The sequence below is a fragment of the Nycticebus coucang genome, chromosome 20 (assembly GCF_027406575.1).
Source record: "Nycticebus coucang isolate mNycCou1 chromosome 20, mNycCou1.pri, whole genome shotgun sequence".
In the NCBI taxonomy this organism is placed as follows: domain Eukaryota; kingdom Metazoa; phylum Chordata; class Mammalia; order Primates; family Lorisidae; genus Nycticebus; species Nycticebus coucang.
In genome coordinates this window covers 36,895,624-36,914,352 of record NC_069799.1, presented here as the reverse complement: position 1 = coordinate 36,914,352, position 18,729 = coordinate 36,895,624, and the positions used below count along the sequence as shown (strand labels likewise).

Below are 18,729 nucleotides of genomic sequence, written 5' to 3'. Positions count from 1 at the left end.
TAGATACAGAATTGTATAATGATATATCAGATCTTGAACAAGCTGTCATATTGCTTAGAGAAGAATTTGTTAGTTTGAAGAAACAAGTGAGACTTAAATGTGATTGGAATACGACAACATTTTGTATAACGCCTGTCATGTATAATGCAACTAAGTTCCCTTGGGAGAAAGTTAAAAAAATTTGCTAAATCATGAAAATTTGACTAATGAAATTATAGAATTGAAACATAAAGTGTATTCTACTTTCCAAAATAAGTTGCAAAAGATAGATGGTGATCAAATTTTACAAGGTATTGCTGATGATATTGAGCAAATGAATCCCATGCCTAAAATACATGGGCTCATTGGAAGTTCTGTCAGTTCATTTCCTTCATTATTAATTTTAGGTTTGATTTTATATATTATTTGTAGAGGAGTTAATCAGAATAAGAAAGATAATGAGAGACATGCAGTTGTTTAGGCTTTGATGATGACTGATTTAAATGCCACTCGTCAGAAAAAGAAAGGTGAAATACAGGCTAAAAGCCTATATGCTCTGTGCCCAAGCTGCCTGAGAAAAGCAGTTTCAATTTCTCACTGACAAAAAGGTTTTGTTGCAGGCCTGGCTGCCTCGGTATGTGGCTGTTAAGCCTGGGGGCTTTGGAGCAGAAAACTTCACTCCCAGAGATACAGCCCAGAGGCTGATGCATGCAAGTCATGTAATTAAGAAGTTTCTGCCCCTCAGGTCATTATGGGTTCCCAGAGATTTAAAGGAACAATCTACTCTTCTTTTATTGTGGTCTTGTGACTTATTGGCTCACAAGGAAAGCAGCTGACGTATGTCTCATGTGATAGTTATTTTTGGGTTAGAAAAATGTATGTCAGTTTATTAGTAGATTAGCAAGCACCAAGAAAAGGTTAATCAAGTTTTACAATATGTTATGTAAACTACTGTGTGACTATAGATCAACAGTGTGTATGTGACTGCCTGGCTATTTAAGCTGGCTGGAAATAAAGAAGAATATCACAACTTGCCACTATGAGCTTGTAGCCATTTCTTGCTTTCATACATTTCAGTAACGGGCCTAAACCTGTGATGACAGCCATTGCACGATCCCTTGCGCATCATATGTGGCTGGCACTCTAGCCAATTAGCCACAGATGCCAACCCTTTTTATATTATTTATTAATTGTCTATGTAGTAGGGCTAAAATTTTAGCTGGAGATCATATTCTCTTAGTCTTCCATTGAAAACTGAGTAAAATTATTATTGCCCTGCTATATGCATTATTTTCAATTCTATGTATTTTTCTCTATCTTATGGTTTTCAGAATAAAGTGCTTTGGAGTATCTGTGTATTCCTATGGTATTTTTATTTTTATTTTTTTGAGACAGAGTGTCATTATCTTGTCCTTGATAGAGGGCCGGGGCATCACAGCTCACAAGAACCTCAAACTGTTGGGTTTAAGTGATTCTCTTGCCTCAGCCTCCCAAGTAGCTGGGACTACAGGCACATGCCACAATGCCCAGCTATTTTTTGTTACAGTTATCATTGTTGTGTGGCAGGCCCAGGATGGGTTTAACCCTGCCAGCCCTGGTGTATGTGGCCGGTGCCCTAACCATTGAGCTACAGGAACCAAGCCTCCTGTGGAATTTTAATAAATAATTATTGTCTATGAACTTTTATCTGCAATAAATATCTATAATTTTGTCACTTGAAATTTCTATGCTAAATATTGTTTTTATGGGATGCAATAGGTGGAGCATGTAAATTCTATGGTTGTTGTATACGTGTTGAATTTCAGTCATAAAAATTAAGAAAAATATATTTATTTCACATAAATAAATTATGTAGGCTGACCACAGTGGTTGACGCCTGTAATCTGGGAACTCCAGGAAGCTAAAAGTGATGAATTGCATGAGCTTAGAACTTCAAGCCAGCCTAAGCAAGAGGGAGACCCAATCTCTACTAAAAATAGAAATACTTGTCATGAATAATGGTGTATATCTATAGTCACAGCTACTAGGGAGGCTGAGGTAGGAGGTTAGCTTGAGGCCAAGAATTTGAGGTTGCTGTGAGCAAGGACACCACAACACTCTATGCAGGGTGACAGAGTAAGTCTCTCTCTCTCTCAAAAAAAAAGAAAAAAGAGAAATTATTTATTTTTTTTTAGGTTTGATAACAGTGTTTTCCATAGGAATTTTTGAAATTGGGCAGCTCCTTTAGCTCAGTGACTAGGGCGCCAGCCCCACATACTGAGGGCAGTGGGCTAAACCCGGCCCCAGCCAAACTGCAACAAAATAATAGCTGGGTGTTGTGGCAGGGTGCCTATAGTCCCAGCTACTTGGGAGGCTGAGGCAAGAGAATCGCCTAAGCCCAGGAGGTGGAGGTTGCTGTGAGCTGTGTGACGCCACAGCACTCTACCAAGGGTGGTAAAGTGAGACTCTGTCTCTACTAAAAAAAAAGAAAACGAATTTTTGAAATTATTAGATGTAGTTAGTGTAATACCTACAAACTAAATAACATGATGTGTTATATTTACTTTACAACATGTGATGAGGGTGACTGAAGTTGGTTTTTCCAAGTAAAGGCAAGATGATAAAAATTTTGGAATCATCTTGATTGGTAGTACTTGTGATGAGTTTTATTATATAAATATTTCCACTATTGTGCAAATGTTTGCACAGCTATCATAAAGCTTAAATAATGAAAAAAAAGTATTTTAATAAAACTATTTAACTCGGCTGGGTGCTTGTAGCTCAGTGTTTAGGGCACCAGCCACTTGCAACTGGGGCTGGTGAGTTCGAACCCAACCCGGGCCTGCTAAATTAAAATAGCTGGGCATTGTGGTGGGCACCTGAAGTCCCAGCTACTAGAGAGGCTGAGACAGGAGAATCACTTTATCCCAAGAGTTGAAGGTTGCTGTGAGCTATGATGTTAGAGTACCCTACAGGGAGCAACAATGTGAGACTGTCTCAATAAAAGCAAACAAACAAAACTGTAAGATATTGCTCATCGTCTCTTTTTCATGAAAAATTTTATTTCTGCACATTGTAATAGTAAATTTTGAGGTTTGCACCAGATCTGGGTGCGACAATTGAAGGTTAATGAGTAGCAGATAGTTTGACATTAAAATTGAAAAGAGATCAATCTAAATGTCCCACCAAATGTGAAAGTGAAGTTACTAAAAATACTTGTGCAAAATTGTCTCTGTCAGTGGTACCGAGAGATGTCATTTTTACCTTCATGACACTATTATATTTTCCTAACAATCCGTGAGTTACAGCAGTGTGTCTTCCAGACGTTAAAGTGGAAGGAACCCTCTCATCTGCTAGGGCCACACCCAGGTGCTGAGTCCTGCCCAAGTGCTGAGCCAGCCCAGCCTTTACTTGCCACTTCTCCTGGCTTCACAGCCCTGGTTACCCAGCTCAGCCCCCAGGTGTCTGCTGCTTGGTGCCGTCCACAGCAGGAGGAGAAGCAGCTGGTGTTGTGCTCACCTGTGTTGTTTTTGGAGCCTCATAGCCTAGCAGTTTGGATTCATTAGTGGGGTTCACTAGTCCCTGGAGTTTGTGGATATACTGATCTGACTTCTGGTATGTTCCAGAAGCCAAGATGTCACCCTCAGGCTGCTCTGTCCAGTCATGATAATCACATGTGTTGTGTATATATCCCACGCTTTGTATTGTATTTGGAATATTTAATATTTAACTATAATATTAAATTTTCTTCTTGGGGTCCCTCTAATTTTTGTTCAGTATATGATTTCTGGAAGATAGATAGGCATCCACCCAGCAATGTGTGAAGCGTGTGTCTACCAGTAGATACTTCTTGCATGCAGCCCCCTGCTCACTTTTGGGGCACTGTCTATCCCGCTCTTGGACCTCAGGAGAGATGATGATACGAAGTAGGATGTTCCCTTACTTCTGACAACAAAAAAGTGTGATTCAGGCCAGTCACATCCCTGAGGTTAGATTCAGAGCTCACACAGCTACATCTGAATGCTATGGCAACTAGCCACTTGCTGTTCTGAACAGATCTGTGCTCTACACTTAACACATGGAATGAATTTTAAAGATACATAAACAAAGTAATTCATCAGTATCTTTTTATTGATCTGTTATAAAAACAATAATATTTTGGATCTATTAAGTTCACTAAACAATAATAATCAATTTAACCTATTACTTTATCTTTTATGTGGCTACTAGAAAATTTGAAGCTTCACACATGGCTCTCATTTTATTTCTATTGGACAGGCTGAATTAGAGGACTGGCTTCCCTTTCAAAGCTCAGGCTGCCCCTCAAAAGCAATAGTTCAGGGAAATTTAAAAAATCCCATTTTAAAAATAGTTGTTGGGAGAGCGCCTGGCGCGGCTGAGGAGAAGTCGCTCGCGCCTGCGGTGCAGGAATTAAGAAGATGGCATCTTTTACACCAAGGAAGAGAAAGCATTCTTTGACCAGTGACACCCTGTTGTCAGATATTCCATCAAAGAAAGTAATTTTGCACTTCACTGAAAATCTGTTTCTATCAACTAATAAAAAGTACATTTGTCAAAGTGCTGATGAAAATGAAGAAAATGTACATTGCTCTCAACAAGGCCATTTCACCTTAAGTCCCCTCAAAACAGCTAAAAAAAATGGGTTGCCATCTGCAAGACAAGGTTCGCCATTTAAATCTGCTGTGTCTGCTGTAACTTTTTACAACAAAAATAAGTCGTACCTCAATCCCTTGGAGAGAAAGGTGATAAAAGAGTATAGATCCACTTATCTAAAAACTAATAATGAAGATAAATCTTTTCCCAGTGTGACAGGAAAAATTAAGAGAAAACCAGTTTACTTCAAGAAGAGCAATAAAAAACCACAGAAGAATTTAACTGCTAAGTGTCAACCAAGTTATAAGCATATCAAGCCTGTATCAAGGACTTCTAAAAGTTCTCAGCAAAATCGAGTGACCTATAAGCCAATTATGGAGAAAGAGAATAATTGTTATTCAGCTAAAAACAACCCTAACGTTCCACGAGTTCTAAGCCAAAAAACAAAACCACAGGTTACACTCCAGGGTGGAGCTGCATTTTTTATTAGAAAAAAATCCTCTGTTAAAAAATGTTCTCTGGAAAATGAGTCACTGGGACTCAGCCAAAAGAATAAATCAGTAATAACTGAAGATTCTGATGTAGAAACTGTCAGTGAAAGAAAACCTTTAGAGACAAAGCAAATGCCAAAGTGCTTATTCCTGGAAAGGAAATTGAACATTGAGCTACTGGGTGAAAAAAGCAAAAAGGAAGACAAGTTAATACAGGATTCATCAGGTGGAGTAGTTTCTTCAAGGGAATATGAAGTTGATAAAAATAAGTGTATTTTTTCTTTAGAGGATTCCCTTGGTGAGAACAAGACAATTTCTCCTGAGTCCATCATCTATCCCATCTTCAATGTGTCTTCAGTCAATACAAAAAAATCTCTAGCTGAAGATCAGTCTTCTGTGGGATCCGTTGTATGTACTAACTTCTTGAAACATGCCAGTACCCAGAAAAGTACAAATACCAGAGATACAAATAAAGAATCAAAAGACCAGCTCATCATTGATGCAGGTCAGAAACGTTTTGGGGCTACTATGTGTAAATCTTGTAGCATGATATATACTGCTTCCAGCCCTGAGGATGAAATGCAGCATGTCCAGCATCACCACAGATTTCTGGAAGGAATCAAGTATGTGGGATGGAAGAAAGAGCGAGTAGTAGCAGAGTTTTGGGATGGGAAAATCGTGTTGGTCCTGCCACAGGATCCAAGTTATGCTGTCAGAAAGGTAGAAGATGTCCAAGAACTTGTTGATAGTGAATTGGGCTTTCAGCAAGTAGTTTCTAGATGTCCAAACAAAACCAAAACTTTCCTCTTTATATCTGATGAAAAGAGAGTAGTTGGGTGTTTAATTGCAGAGCCCATCAAACAGGCCTTTCGGGTCCTGTCTGAACCAACTGGCCCAAGCTCTAAAGAATGTCTGAGGGCGTGGCAATGTTCAAATGTACCAGAACCTGCAGTCTGTGGGATAAGTAGAATCTGGGTTTTCAAATTGAAGAGAAGAAAGCGCATTGCAAGACGACTGGTAGATACTCTCAGGAATTGTTTCATGTTTGGCTGTTTTCTCAGCACTGATGAAATAGCATTCTCTGACCCAACACCAGATGGCAAGTTATTTGCAACCAATTATTGCAATACCCCTAATTTCCTGGTATACAATTTTAATAGTTAAAGTTGATTTCAAATATAAAATAGTTACTATGTGGATAAGTACAAAAATTCCCTTAATGTCATACAATACTGAGATTCAGACACAGGCATGCAAAACTGCCAGTTTTGTTTCTTATGAGTTGAAATTTGCTAAAAGATTATCTATGGATTCAAAGAAGAAAATTTTAAGGTGATGTACTAATTAATAATTAGCATTCTGATTCCTTTGTTATGAAACTTTGTAGCTAGAACTGGAAAATTACTTGACTCCTACTAAAGAGAATTGACATAGCAAAGTGCTTTCAAAGGTGTTGACAAGAAATTTGATAGGGTCTTTAAGGGGGAGGGGATGTTTTGTTTTATTTAATTTAAATAGGTCTATTTTGAACTGAATGTGTGTGACCACTCAGGAGCGTATTGCCTCAAGAAGTCCTGAGAAAATGTGCTCTGATCTGGTCTTTCATAAAGCATACCTATAGACCAGGATTATTTCATGCCACATCAGAAGCAAAGAGTTAAATTTAAACCCAGGCAAAAAATTTCCATGCTCAAAGTTTAAAGGTAATTCCTGAATTCTATATATGAAATTCTCACTTTATGGACACTTCTCTAATTTAACTCAGTCTGAATGTAATTAGAAAGTATTTTGAGTTTCTCATTTGTAACAAGAAAAGATGGCACAGAATGAGTAAGATAACCCATGTCCACTTAAATAGAACAGAATTTCATAGCTTAATGTTTTAATCTTTTTGAAAATCAATCATATGTATACCTGTTATCAAATTTAATTAAAATTATACTTTGCAATTAAAAAAAAAAATAAAAATAGTTGTTGGTTTTCACAAGATGGTGCCGAAGGTGAAGAAGGAAGTTCATGCCCCTCTCAAAGCCAAAGTCAAAGCCAAACTGCTAAAAGTCAACCACAGACACGCAAAAAAGAATATTCCTGCATCACCCACGTTTCAGTGTCTGAAGACACTCTGGCTGCTGCAGAGGCAGCCCAATTATGCCAGGAAGAGCTCCCCCAGAGGAGACAAGCTTGACCAATGTGCCATCATGCAGTTCTCCCTGACCACTGAGTCCACCTTGAAGAAGAGAGAAGAAAACACCACACTCGTGTTGATTGTGGATGTCAAACCCAACAAGCACCAGGTCAAACAGGCTATGAAGAAGTTCTATGACATTGCTGTGGCCAAGGTCAACACCCTGACCAGGCCTGATGGAGAGAAGAAGGTGGATGACTAGCAGAAAGTTTGACATTGGAATTGAAAAGAGAGCAATCTAAATGTCCCACCGAATGTGGAAGTGAAGTTACTAAAAATACTTGTGCAAAATTGTCTCTGTCAGTGGTACTGAGAGATGTCATTCTTACCTTCATGACACTATTATATTTTCCTAACAATCCGTGAGTTACAGCAGTGTCTTCCAGATGTTAAAGTGGAAGGAACCCTCTCATCTGCTAGGGCCACTGGCTCCTGATTATGATGCTTTGGATGTTGCCCACCCAATTGGGATCATCTAAACCAAGTCCAGCTGGCTAATTCTAAATATAGGGTGGATGCAAAGTTCATGTGCAATTTAAATAGTAAAGTACTTTAAATTGAAATTGTAAACAATTTAAATTTACAATTTAATAGTAAATTGTAATTGTTTACAATTGTTTAATTGTAAACAATTTAAATTTAAATGGTAAAGTTTGAGGTTTAAACAGTAAACTATTTAAAATTGTACATGAATTTATGTCCACCCTGCATATAACTTTTTCACCAAAAAGAAATATATGTAATTGTTATTATGTTGTTTCCCTGAGTGGAAAACATGTATTTACTGTGTGTGTATTTATGAACACATATGTATGTATGTATTGTTAAAATTAATTAAAGGATGTAATTTGTATTCAGGGCGAACTACAAATAATCCTCAGGCAGAGCTGCATCCCAGAGAAGGCACAAAGCCATGTGTGAAAGAGCTACAGAGATCGTTAGGTAAAGCCCGCGTTGTAGCTGAGTCCTTCATCGGGGAAGTGCACCATGTACCCCTACATTGTGCCTATTAGTTGGGAGCTTAAATACCACCTCCAGCATGAAGCCTCCTGCAATGCCAACCCCTCACTGGAGACCTGACCTAATTTCACCCTTCTCTGAACTGCCATGGCCTTTGCCTGGAACTCCCAATGCCTTCATCTGTCTATCAGGTGACTAAGTTATTTCTGTGCATATTTTTAGCTAGACTTCATGATATACATTCAAAATGCCTTCAAGGCAGAGTCTAACTCCTATTTAAATAGGTGTCTAAGCCTAGCACAACTAACACTCAGTTAACAGATTTTCATTCCTTTAGTCGAAATTTGTGAAACAGGTACTCTTTGGCAAGAGTATATCCAGTGGCCCTGGAATATCGACATGAACAAAGTCCTGGTCCCTGCCCTTAATCAATAAAAGGAAAAGGGAAAAAATGAAAAGTGCTGTGGTCAAGAAATTGTCAGTCTTCTGGCCTCATTCAGACTTTTCTCCGAGGCCAATGCTGTCACTCAAGGACAGAGAGGTGGGGCCTGAGGCCTTATCCAATCAGAGATGCTCCAATATGAACCGTCCAATGAGATGCACCAAAAGGAGGTAGCTCCTGAGATCTAGAACAACGCTTGCCTCTTGAGCTGGGTGCTGATCTGGGTTTCCCTCTTCAACTTTTGGTACTCCAGGGCCATCCAGGAGTCGGCAACACCCTCTGTCACCCTCTGACCTGCAGGTACTGGGGACATCCTGGAATCTGGGAAATAGCCTAGGAGACTGGGTGTCCTGAGAGGGGGAGGGGCGTGGTTGGAGCCAGAAGTGGCTGTGGCGGGACTGGGCAGTTTCACTTCAGTTTTAGAGTCTTCAGACCGAAGTTTGCCACTGGCAGCCCTTGATCCTCAGACTCCTGTGGAGTGGAGCAGGCAGCGGGGCTTCTGTTGCTGTGGCCCCTTCCTGGAGCTGTTACTTGGACCAAGGCCTAGAGCTGTCTTTGAGCAGCTGTGTGTCTGCAGCGCCCGGCGTCTCTCCCTCGTGGTGAGAACAGGAAGGTGTCAGGAGGAATCCCAACTGGGTGTGTGGGGCTTGCTCACGGGAGGGGCTGTAGTCGGTGGGGCCCCCAGTCCCTCCATTCTCCTGTTAAACGTAAACTTAGGGCTGAGCGCGGTGGTTCATGGTGTTGGTGAACGGAAAGTGGCTCGGTTACCTGTCACTGTAGTAAAACACGGAGACTGGGAAATGATTGTGGGAAGGCTTTATTATTGGACAGGCTAGTAATTCCGGAGAACTGCGACAGTTATTTTGTAAATGTTGTTTTGTCTATGGCGGAAATTTTCATAATTTATATAGGGGATAATTTCAAAAGTATACTAAAAGTATATTATACTTATCTGATTAACAACACGTAGGGAAGTTAAATATATATAACAATCGAAAACCCTAATGAAACAAAACCGTCATCCAAAAAACCAGTCAAGATGCTATTAACTTGTTCTATAGAGCCTGATTATTTCCTGGGTTTTGTTGTTGTTGTTGTTTCTTGTCTTTTTTTTTTTTTTTTTTTTTTTTTTAGCAGTTTTTGGCTGGGGCTGGGTTTGAACCCGCCACCTCTAGCATATGTGGTCGGCGCCCTACTCCTTTGAGGCACAGGCACTGCCCGCTTCCTCATTTTTAAAAAGATCACTAGCTTTGTTACTTGTTTCTGGCTTGGCCTGTTTAACGGATTTACTATTTGTATTTTTTTTAACTTTAAAAAAAATTTTATTTATTTTCATTTCATTTTATTTTTTTTGAGACAGAATCTCAAGCTGTGGCCTGGGGTAGAGTGCCCTGGCTTCATAGCTCACAGCAGCCTCTACCTTTTGAGCTCAAGCCATCCTCTTGTCTCCATTTTTCTATTTTTAGTAGAGATGGGATGTGTCTTTTTGCTCAGGCTGATCTGAATTCCTGAGCTCAAGCTATCCACCAACCTCGGCCTCCCAGAGTGCTAGGAGTGCAGGTGTGAGCCACCCCTCCCGACCCTTGTTCCTATATTTTAAAGTACATTCTATGTTCAGAAATAGTTAAGAAAGGTTGTGAGAGTGTCTGTGTCTACCCACATTTCTCCACTTTTATTTATTTTATTTTCCCATCTATGACATTGATTTCAAATGCTAATAATTGTTATGTTTAGTTAAAATGACATGGAGGTGGTGATGTTTATTAATATTATTATTATTGTTTTTGAGACAGAGCCTTTTTTTTTTTTTGCAGTTTTTGTCTGGTGCTGGGTTTGAACCCACCACCTCTGGCATATGGGGCAGCACCCTACTCCTTTGAGCCACAGGTACTGCCCCAAGACAGAGCCTTAAGCTGTCACCCTGGGCAGAGTGTCATGGCATCACAGCTCACAGCAACCTCCAACTCTTGGGCTCAAGAGATTTTTCTGCCTCCACCTCCCAAGTACTGGGAACACAGGTGCCCGGCTACTTTTTGGTGGCAGCCAGCATTGTTGTTTGGCAGCTGGGGCTGGATTCGAACCCGCCAGCTCAGGTGTATGTGGCTTGCACCTTAACCGTTTGAGCCGGAATACATTGTATTTTGTAACATATTAATAAGTTTATAATATATAACATAAGAACAACTATTAAGGTATGGATTTAGGTAATTATGACAATGTTACATAGGATGTGTTGGATATTCTGCAAAATCTTCTTTGTATTATTTGGAGTACACGTTTTATACATTTAACTTTTTTTTGTTTGTTTTTTTTGAGAAAGAGTCTCACTATATCACCCTCAGTAGAGTGCCATGGTGTCACAGCTCACATCAAATCAACCTCAAACTCTTTGGCTTAAGTGATTCTTTTTCCTCAGCTTCCCAAGTAGCTGGGCCTATGGTGCCTGCCACAATGCCTGGCTATTTGTTGCTGTTTAGCAGGCTTTGGCCAGGTTCGAACCCAACAGCCTTGGTACTTGTGGCCAGCAACTTAACTACTGAGCTACGGGCACCAAGCACATTTAACTTGTTTTTGATGAATTGGGAACTGTTAGATAAACTGAAACAGTATATATTTTGAATATTTTACATCTGTGATTGTGTTTTAATAATAAATAATAATGGCTACTTGACTTTTTGGTATACCTTCTTATAGTCGTTTTAATTCAATGCTCAGAGCGTTTATGGCTTAAGAAGTTGTATTAAGGGCCTTGACAATGGCACAGACCAATGGACTAATTTTCAGATTGAGTCCAATAGCTAGTGTTGGTATGACACAAATGGCTAAAGTGGTGTATTTACAGGGTTAAAAAGGTGTAGTTGGCTATGATAGTTTTCAGGGAGGTTAATATCTTAAGTTACTTTAGACGGGTTGGACTTACAGTTTTGTGCCCAGGGTAGAAAAGGGGTTAATCTTAGCAAACAAGGTTTCTCTGTGTTGTAGCAGGTATACAAAAAGCCTGCGTGCCATATAGTTAAGCGCTATCTTTGGGGTAGCTTGGTGTGTCTATTGGCTTAAGGTACAAAGGCAATTAAGTTACTTTTAAGTAGGGAGTTATTAAGGTTAGTGTATCAGAATGGGCACCTTTTAAACTTAATGTATTTATCACAGCTCACAGCAACCTCCAACTTTTGGGCTTAATCGATTCTCTTGCCTCAGCCTCCTCAGAAGCTGGGACTGCAGGAAAATTGACCTACTTTTAAAATGTAAAAAGAATTATCTCAAATTACAAAATAAAATTAAAAGAAAATTTCACCTCTACAATTCTGGAAGAAGATAGTACATTACTAAAGTATTCTAGATAACAGTCATGTTTTTCTTTTCTTTATTGTTAAGACATAGTCACACTCAGTTGCCCCAGGATAGAATACTGTGCCATTACAGCCCACAATAACCTCAAAATTCTGAGCTCAGGAGATCCTTTTCCCCAAGCATCCCAAGTAGCTGGGACTACAGGCTTGTATTATGGCACCCAGCTATTATATCCAGCGATGTCTCACTCTTGCTAATGCTGGTCTGGAATTCCTGAGTTCATGCTATCCACACACCTCCACTTCCAGAATGCTAGGATTACAGTCATGAGCCACCACACCCAGCCTGTAACTGCCACCTTCAAGGATGACTGTACATCCATAAGAAACACAAATTCTGAATCTTTAGCATACAGTTAGGGAAATAACACTTTACAAAAATACATGAAAATCTGATGAAAAGCTTTGATAAGAAAATATTAAGGACTAAGGACTTAAATGACACTAGAAAAACTTTCTTTTAATGTTATCAATATACTGGTGATCTCCTCTTACCAAAGAGAAAGGCTGTAATTCAGCTTTCAGAATTAAAGAAAAGCCTTCGTTCCTAAATACAGCAAGACATGGATATTGTAATAGATTCTGTGAAATTGATACATAAAATGAACAATTAGAAATAAATTATATTCTCATTCAGTTTAAGGTTGATAATAGTGAATGAAAATTCTATTTGCTTGCAATAAGCGAAAACATACAAAACCAATCATTTTAATAAATGTGGGGTACATGCTAATTATCTAATTCAGTTCTTACAAAGTATATACATTCAAGCATATTACTTTAGAACTTCTGAGATGTCTCTATGAATACATGCACAATATAAAATGATATAATTTATCATGTTAATAGGAAAATGGGAAATGTAAAGCGTTATGGGTTTTGCATTCAATTGAAGTTTGCTGGTTATGAGAGTGAATTATATTCTTATAATTTTAAGGTGTTTTTATAATTTCTATTTTTCAAGGTGTTCAGAGGGCAAATATCTATACAATTAGTGTGAAAGAAACTAAGGAAGTAATCAAAGGAAGTAAGTACAAAAATCCTAAAAACAGAAATGGAGGCAACAGGAGAAGAAATGAGGGATTATATATGTAGAAGAAATAAAGTAATAGTAAATTAATTATATTAAATATAAATGAGTTAAACTCCTTAATCTAAAAAGATAATATGGCTGGATCAATTTAGAATGAGTGAGTTTCTACAATAGTAGGTCTACAGAAGGCTGCTTGTAGCTTTAAGGACTTAAATAGGCTAAAAGTAAAAAGACAAAAAAATCTGTACGTCATGGAAAAAGTAACTAAAAGTCAGTAAAGTAGCTATAATTATATTACACAAATTATACATGAGGTCAAAATAGCCAGTAGAAAAATACTGAAATTATATAATGATAAAAAGGGCCCATCTACCCAGGATCTATAATATCTATATGTACTCACAAACACAGGTTAGATGTATAATATATGTTGAAAAGTGAATGTTGCCTAATTTTGTCACTTTTTATGGTCACTAGTTTGTACATGCTTGCACAGAGTGTAAATGGCTAAGGAACTCTTGAAGAACAATTGAGAAATATATATCAAGACTTGAAAGTTGCTTGCTCTTGTATATAGGATTCTACCTTTTATAAGGCATATGATAAGAACACTTGAAGTGAAATGCCCACACTGGCATACTTTTGGTTTATATGTGAACAACAGCAAAGAAGGAGAAGAAGAAGGGGAAGGAGAAGGCAGAGGAGGAGGAAGAGGAAGGAGAAGGGGAAGAAGAGAAAGAGGGTGAACAAAAGGAAGAAGGAAAAGAACAAAACACATGCATGTATATGTGAGAAATATTTTTGGTCATCTTGTGGTTTTAGGATAATTCCCCTCCCCAAAAAAGGTCTGAGAAATAAAAACAAATCAGAGAACCCATAAAGATCAAGAGTCCACTTTCCTTCTGTCTGCTGATGCCACAGTTGAGGTCCCCTGGGAATCTTCTGCAGTAGCATCTTTCTCTTTTCTGCAGCTCTTTCTGCCTGAAGAACAATCTATGTTAAATATCTAGATCTGTCTCAACTTGCTGTTTCACTTGGGGGATGGGAAACAAGGAGAGAGTCATGGATTATATTTTGGAATGAAGAAGGCATTGAAGATCTTGCAAATTTTTCCAAGGCTCCTCAACCCTCCTGGAGTATCCACCTTCAACTGCATGTAGCTCTTCAGCTTCTGATGTACAATCAAGATACTTACACTTAGGCTTCATTGTTACTCTACCTGCCATTCATAGTTTCAAGATAACCCCACACACCTGCCCAAAATCATCATCCAGGAGTGAGGAACACCTGAGTGAGAAACACTGACATCTACTTCACCCTCTGTGTACTTCCATTTGGTTCCTCCATCTATGCTTGGAGAAGGCTGTAGACACGGAGTAAATGGGAGATGCTGAAATTTTAATGTCCAATGATGGCTTCAACTCTGGAGATCTGTCACCTTTACCTTTGTTCCTTCTTTCAGTTTTGCTATAAGGCCCTGGAGTCAGAAGTTGCCAGGACTTCTTTGGTTGCATATTCTGTTTCTTCCCATTGTTTGAGCCCACCTACGGGACAGGGTCCTCTAATCACTTGAGTGGGGACCTTCTGATCTTCACCTTACCATTCTTCCACATTTCTTCCGAGTTCAAAGGAAGGAGGTCAGTGAATCTGTATCAATCACTGGCAGCTTCAGAAAATTCATGATAGAACAGGTTGTGTTTTAAATATGGTATTTTTATTATTATGATGATTTTATTATTTGGCATGACACAGGCAAGTGGCTCATTAGTGGCTCATTTCATGACTAGAAACTCATGATGAATACTTTTATCCAAAATACATTTTAAATGAAAATACAAGAAAAAATTATCAAAAGGCGTAAGAATGATGATAATGAACTAGATGAATTTATCTGCTGAGATTGTGTATGGAGCATAAATTCTACAGAACACAGTGGAGCTCTCAGGTTGACTGAGGGAAGCCCAATCTCTCCAGCTGAAGTTTTTCCTGCCTCTAGAATCAGCAATCACTGTGGTTTGCATTGGTTCTAATCACGTCAAAGCAATATCATGTGATCTAATCATCTCTGTTGGTTTCTAGATGGGTAAGGACATTTTATTTGTTTTCATTTTTTGCTCTATCTTTGTTTTCCTACATATGTGCATATGCAATATAATTTAATTTAATATTTGTCATTCCAAGCATTTGAAAATTATAACAGCTATGTAGACAACTTTTTTCTCTTTTAGAGGATCAAGCTGTCATCCTGGGTAGATTCCCATGATGTCATCATAGCTCACAACAACCTTCAACTCTTAGGGTCAAACAATCCTCTTGCCTCAGATTTTCTTTCTTTCTTTCTTTTTTAATTGTTTTCTTTTTTTTATTAAACCATAGCTGTGTACATTAGTATGATCATGGGGCACCATACACTTGGTTCATAGATCGTTTGACACATTTTCATCACATTAGTTAACATAGCTTTTGCAGCATTTTCTTAGTTATTTTGCTAAGACCTTTACATTCCACATTTACTAGGATTCACATATACCCTTGTAAGATGCACCGCAGGTGCAGATTTTCTATTTTTACTAGAGACGGGGTCTTGCTCTTGCTCACACTGGTCTCAAAACTGTGAGCAATCTACCAGCCTCGACCTCCCAGAGTGCTAGGATTACAGGCATGAACCACTGTGCCTGGCTTGTCTAGACAACTTTTAACACTAAATATTTGTTTCACATGCAATGTATATGCATGTGTCCATAGATAGGCTGCTTAATTCTGCATCTTGAAATCTGGGAAGTTCTTAAATACTTCTATGGGAGAACTGAGCCACCAATTTGATGGGAATGAATCCACAGATTTTTCCCCCTCTGTCTCATTGCTACTTTACAACACTGTAACAAAACCCCACAAAAAAATCAACCCTTTATGTTTGTAAGTCCTCACTGCAATCACAGTTGGTAACATTTTTTAATTGTTTTTATTGTGTTATGGTGAGTAAAGGAAAGGAAAAATGTCTCAAACAGACCTGCTTTCTTTTTGAGACAGTGTCTCACTATGTCACCCTCGCTAGATTGCTGTGGCATCACAGCTCACAGCAACCTCAAACTCTTGAGTTTAAGTGATTCTCATGCCTCAGCCTCCCAAGTAGCTGGGAGTACAGGTGCCTGTCACAACGCCTGGCTATTTTGTTGTTGTTGTTGCCATTGTTGTTTTTTAAGCTGGCCAGGGTGGGCTTCAAACCCACCAGCCTTGGTGTATGTGGCTGGTACCCTACCCACTGAGCTATGGTCGCCGCCCAAGATCTGCTTATTAAAGACCAAACCAGGAGAGCTGCCCACGCCCTGAATCTGGATGTGTAAAAGTAAGGATGTTTTACTTGAGCTTCTACATGAAATTGGGAGGTGAAGATCCAGATCCCTAATGACCCTTTTTAGCAGACTCGCTTTTGGAAGAAGGCCCAGATAAACACAATCAATCAATCAGTAAGACACGATTGAAGGGTGCAAGTGTGAAGACCTAAGGAAGGAGTTATATCTTGATATGCTTGCATTGCTAGTAATAATGACTTCATAAGTTTGAAACTAATACTCAATTATTAATTGTTAGTAGATTAGAAATATTATTAGGAATAGGGAACAAAATCTGCCTCTGAGCACAAAGTATGAGATCCTATCTCTTTAATATTTCTGCAGCCTGAAATGGTGTCTGTCCCCCATCCCCTTGCAGCTGTGGCACAGCAGCTGGCTGGAAGCTTCGAAGCTGCTTTCTGCCAGGGCAAGGCTGTGTGCTCTGAGGTAGTGGTTTTGGGGAGTTAAGAATGTGAATTCTTTACACTTTCTCCATCTCAGGAAGACTTTCTCCAGACCAGATAAGGAGAAGAAAGATTTATTTTCTTCTGTCACCTTGATTGGTCCAGAGGAGTCTGTTTGGACACAAGGCTGTCAGAGTATGAAAACATCACATCTGTGGTGTGTGACTGTGGGTCAGCTGGGATTTGATCCTTGAGTCGCCCTCTGATTGGCTTTCTTATCAAGACTTTGTTTACGTTAAGACCATTATACTTTGAAGCACTAAAAAGCAACAAGTAAATCCATGCAATTAACATTATCAGCTGTAGAGTTAGTCTAGTTAGTAGGAATGCAAGCCCAGCAAGAACCATGGTGGGATTGTTTGCCTTGCTTTCCTGAGATTTATGACTGTAACACTGCTGTATGAAATAAATACAGAGCTAGCCTGACACTCGAGGTGACATACTGGAAGCCTCACGAAGAAGTGTGTGCCGCCTCCCGAGACTTGTTGCTCTTAAAACTATCTCTTTGTCTGTGTCTATTATTTCTCTATATTAATATTCTATAACTCCTACTAATAATTCTCGGGTCTCCTCACCCCACCAGGCCACTAGGAAGTAAACCCATTGCATGTCGTGGCTGGTCCGTGACAACTATTATTATTCCAGTAAGAACCACATCCAAAGGCAAGATAAGGGCTTGGACTCTTCATATGGAGCCTGGAAGGAGAGTGGGAGTCAGGGATACTGGGTGTGTGTCTTTCATAGTGTTTCATTTTGAGATTGCAAATGGGAAATGGCCTACAGCCATCAGGGGGCTTTGAGGAATGCAGCAGTGATCCCCTGCATGAGTATTCTTCCTGTTTACTTTGATACAGCTGAACAGATTCAGTTGAGAGAATAACCCACAAATATGCCCTCAAGATAGACTATGGGGCTGGAGGCTTCATGACAGGGGAGTCTTCTAATCTTGCTTTTGCACAGGATCAGAGGACAATGCACAAGACAAAGAAAATTTTAAAAATATAAGCCCAAAGCCAAACCCAGCACTGCTAGACTCTATTAAATTTGATTGTTCCATGTGAGAGGTGACAGGGAGGGATTAACACAGTAAACCCTGGCAAGGGAACTGGGAGCTCTTTGACAGCCAGGACCTCTCAGACTCTGGACTCTGGAAAAGGAAGAATTATCTTTTGTTGACCAGAGCAGCTCCTTATTATCCAGGATGGACTAGGACTTCCCTTAGAGGTGCTCACTCAAACACTCATTTTATCCACAGAATCTGATTTCACCACAAATGTGGGAATTCCAGAAAAAACAAAATTATTTCCATGGGTAGCTTCCAAGATAAAGCAGGAGGTAGAATTTTGCTTCTTTGGCTTCAAAAACAGACAAATAGCTGACACAGGGCTTTGGCAGAAAGTATGTTCCTCAGTGATGAGAGGATTTTAGTATCCTGCACTCCAAGAGCATTGGCAGGGACCAGCCTTCTCGAGAATGAGGGGGTCAGAAAGGAGGAAGACAGACAAGTGTGGTTCACCTGAAGGTGCATGGGAAGGTTACAGAATGAGCAACCTTGGAAAAACTGTTATGGTGAGTCTCTTACTCACATGATTCCTACACAGAGTAGCATCTATAAGAGAAGCGCAGCTTGACTGTGGAAAAGAAACCAAAGGTCTCTGACATTATACACAGAGGTGACATGAAGAAGGCCTGAGAAGCCTGTGGCAGGGTCCCTTTTCAGGCCCACACTGGTTTCAGCAAGTGGCCTGGATTTCAGTTTCAAATGGCCTAGATTGCAGTTCCCAAAAGGTCACCTGCTATGCTGACAAAATAGCCTGGTGACCTCTCTCAATGCTACGTCTGAGGCAATTTATCAAGACATAGCCTGGGTATGGTCACAGCAGATACATTTTCTCCTAAC

The 18,729-nt window shown here is 39.5% G+C and overlaps 1 protein-coding gene across 2 annotated transcripts; it reads left to right on the top strand.

Moving 5' to 3' along the window:
* Positions 1 to 4,370: 4,370 nt before the first annotated feature.
* On the top strand, positions 4,371 to 6,378 carry LOC128572742 (N-acetyltransferase ESCO2-like). Of its 2 annotated transcripts, XM_053572805.1 has the most exons (2): positions 4,371 to 5,783; positions 5,928 to 6,378. In XM_053572805.1, the coding sequence occupies exons 1-2, from the start codon at positions 4,398 to 4,400 to the stop codon at positions 6,225 to 6,227; spliced, it is 1,686 nt and encodes a 561-aa protein (XP_053428780.1). In that variant the 5' UTR covers positions 4,371 to 4,397; the 3' UTR covers positions 6,228 to 6,378. The 2 variants fall into 2 exon arrangements, with proteins under 2 accessions (XP_053428780.1, XP_053428778.1); XM_053572803.1 differs by having other exon boundaries at positions 4,371 to 6,378.
* The last annotated feature ends 12,351 nt before the right edge of the window (positions 6,379 to 18,729 follow it).

What these genes read in the sequence shown, in the direction of transcription:
- LOC128572742 (XM_053572803.1), top strand. Translation starts at nt 4,398, where the DNA reads ATGGCATCTTTTACACCAAGGAAGAGAAAGCATTCTTTGACCAGTGAC.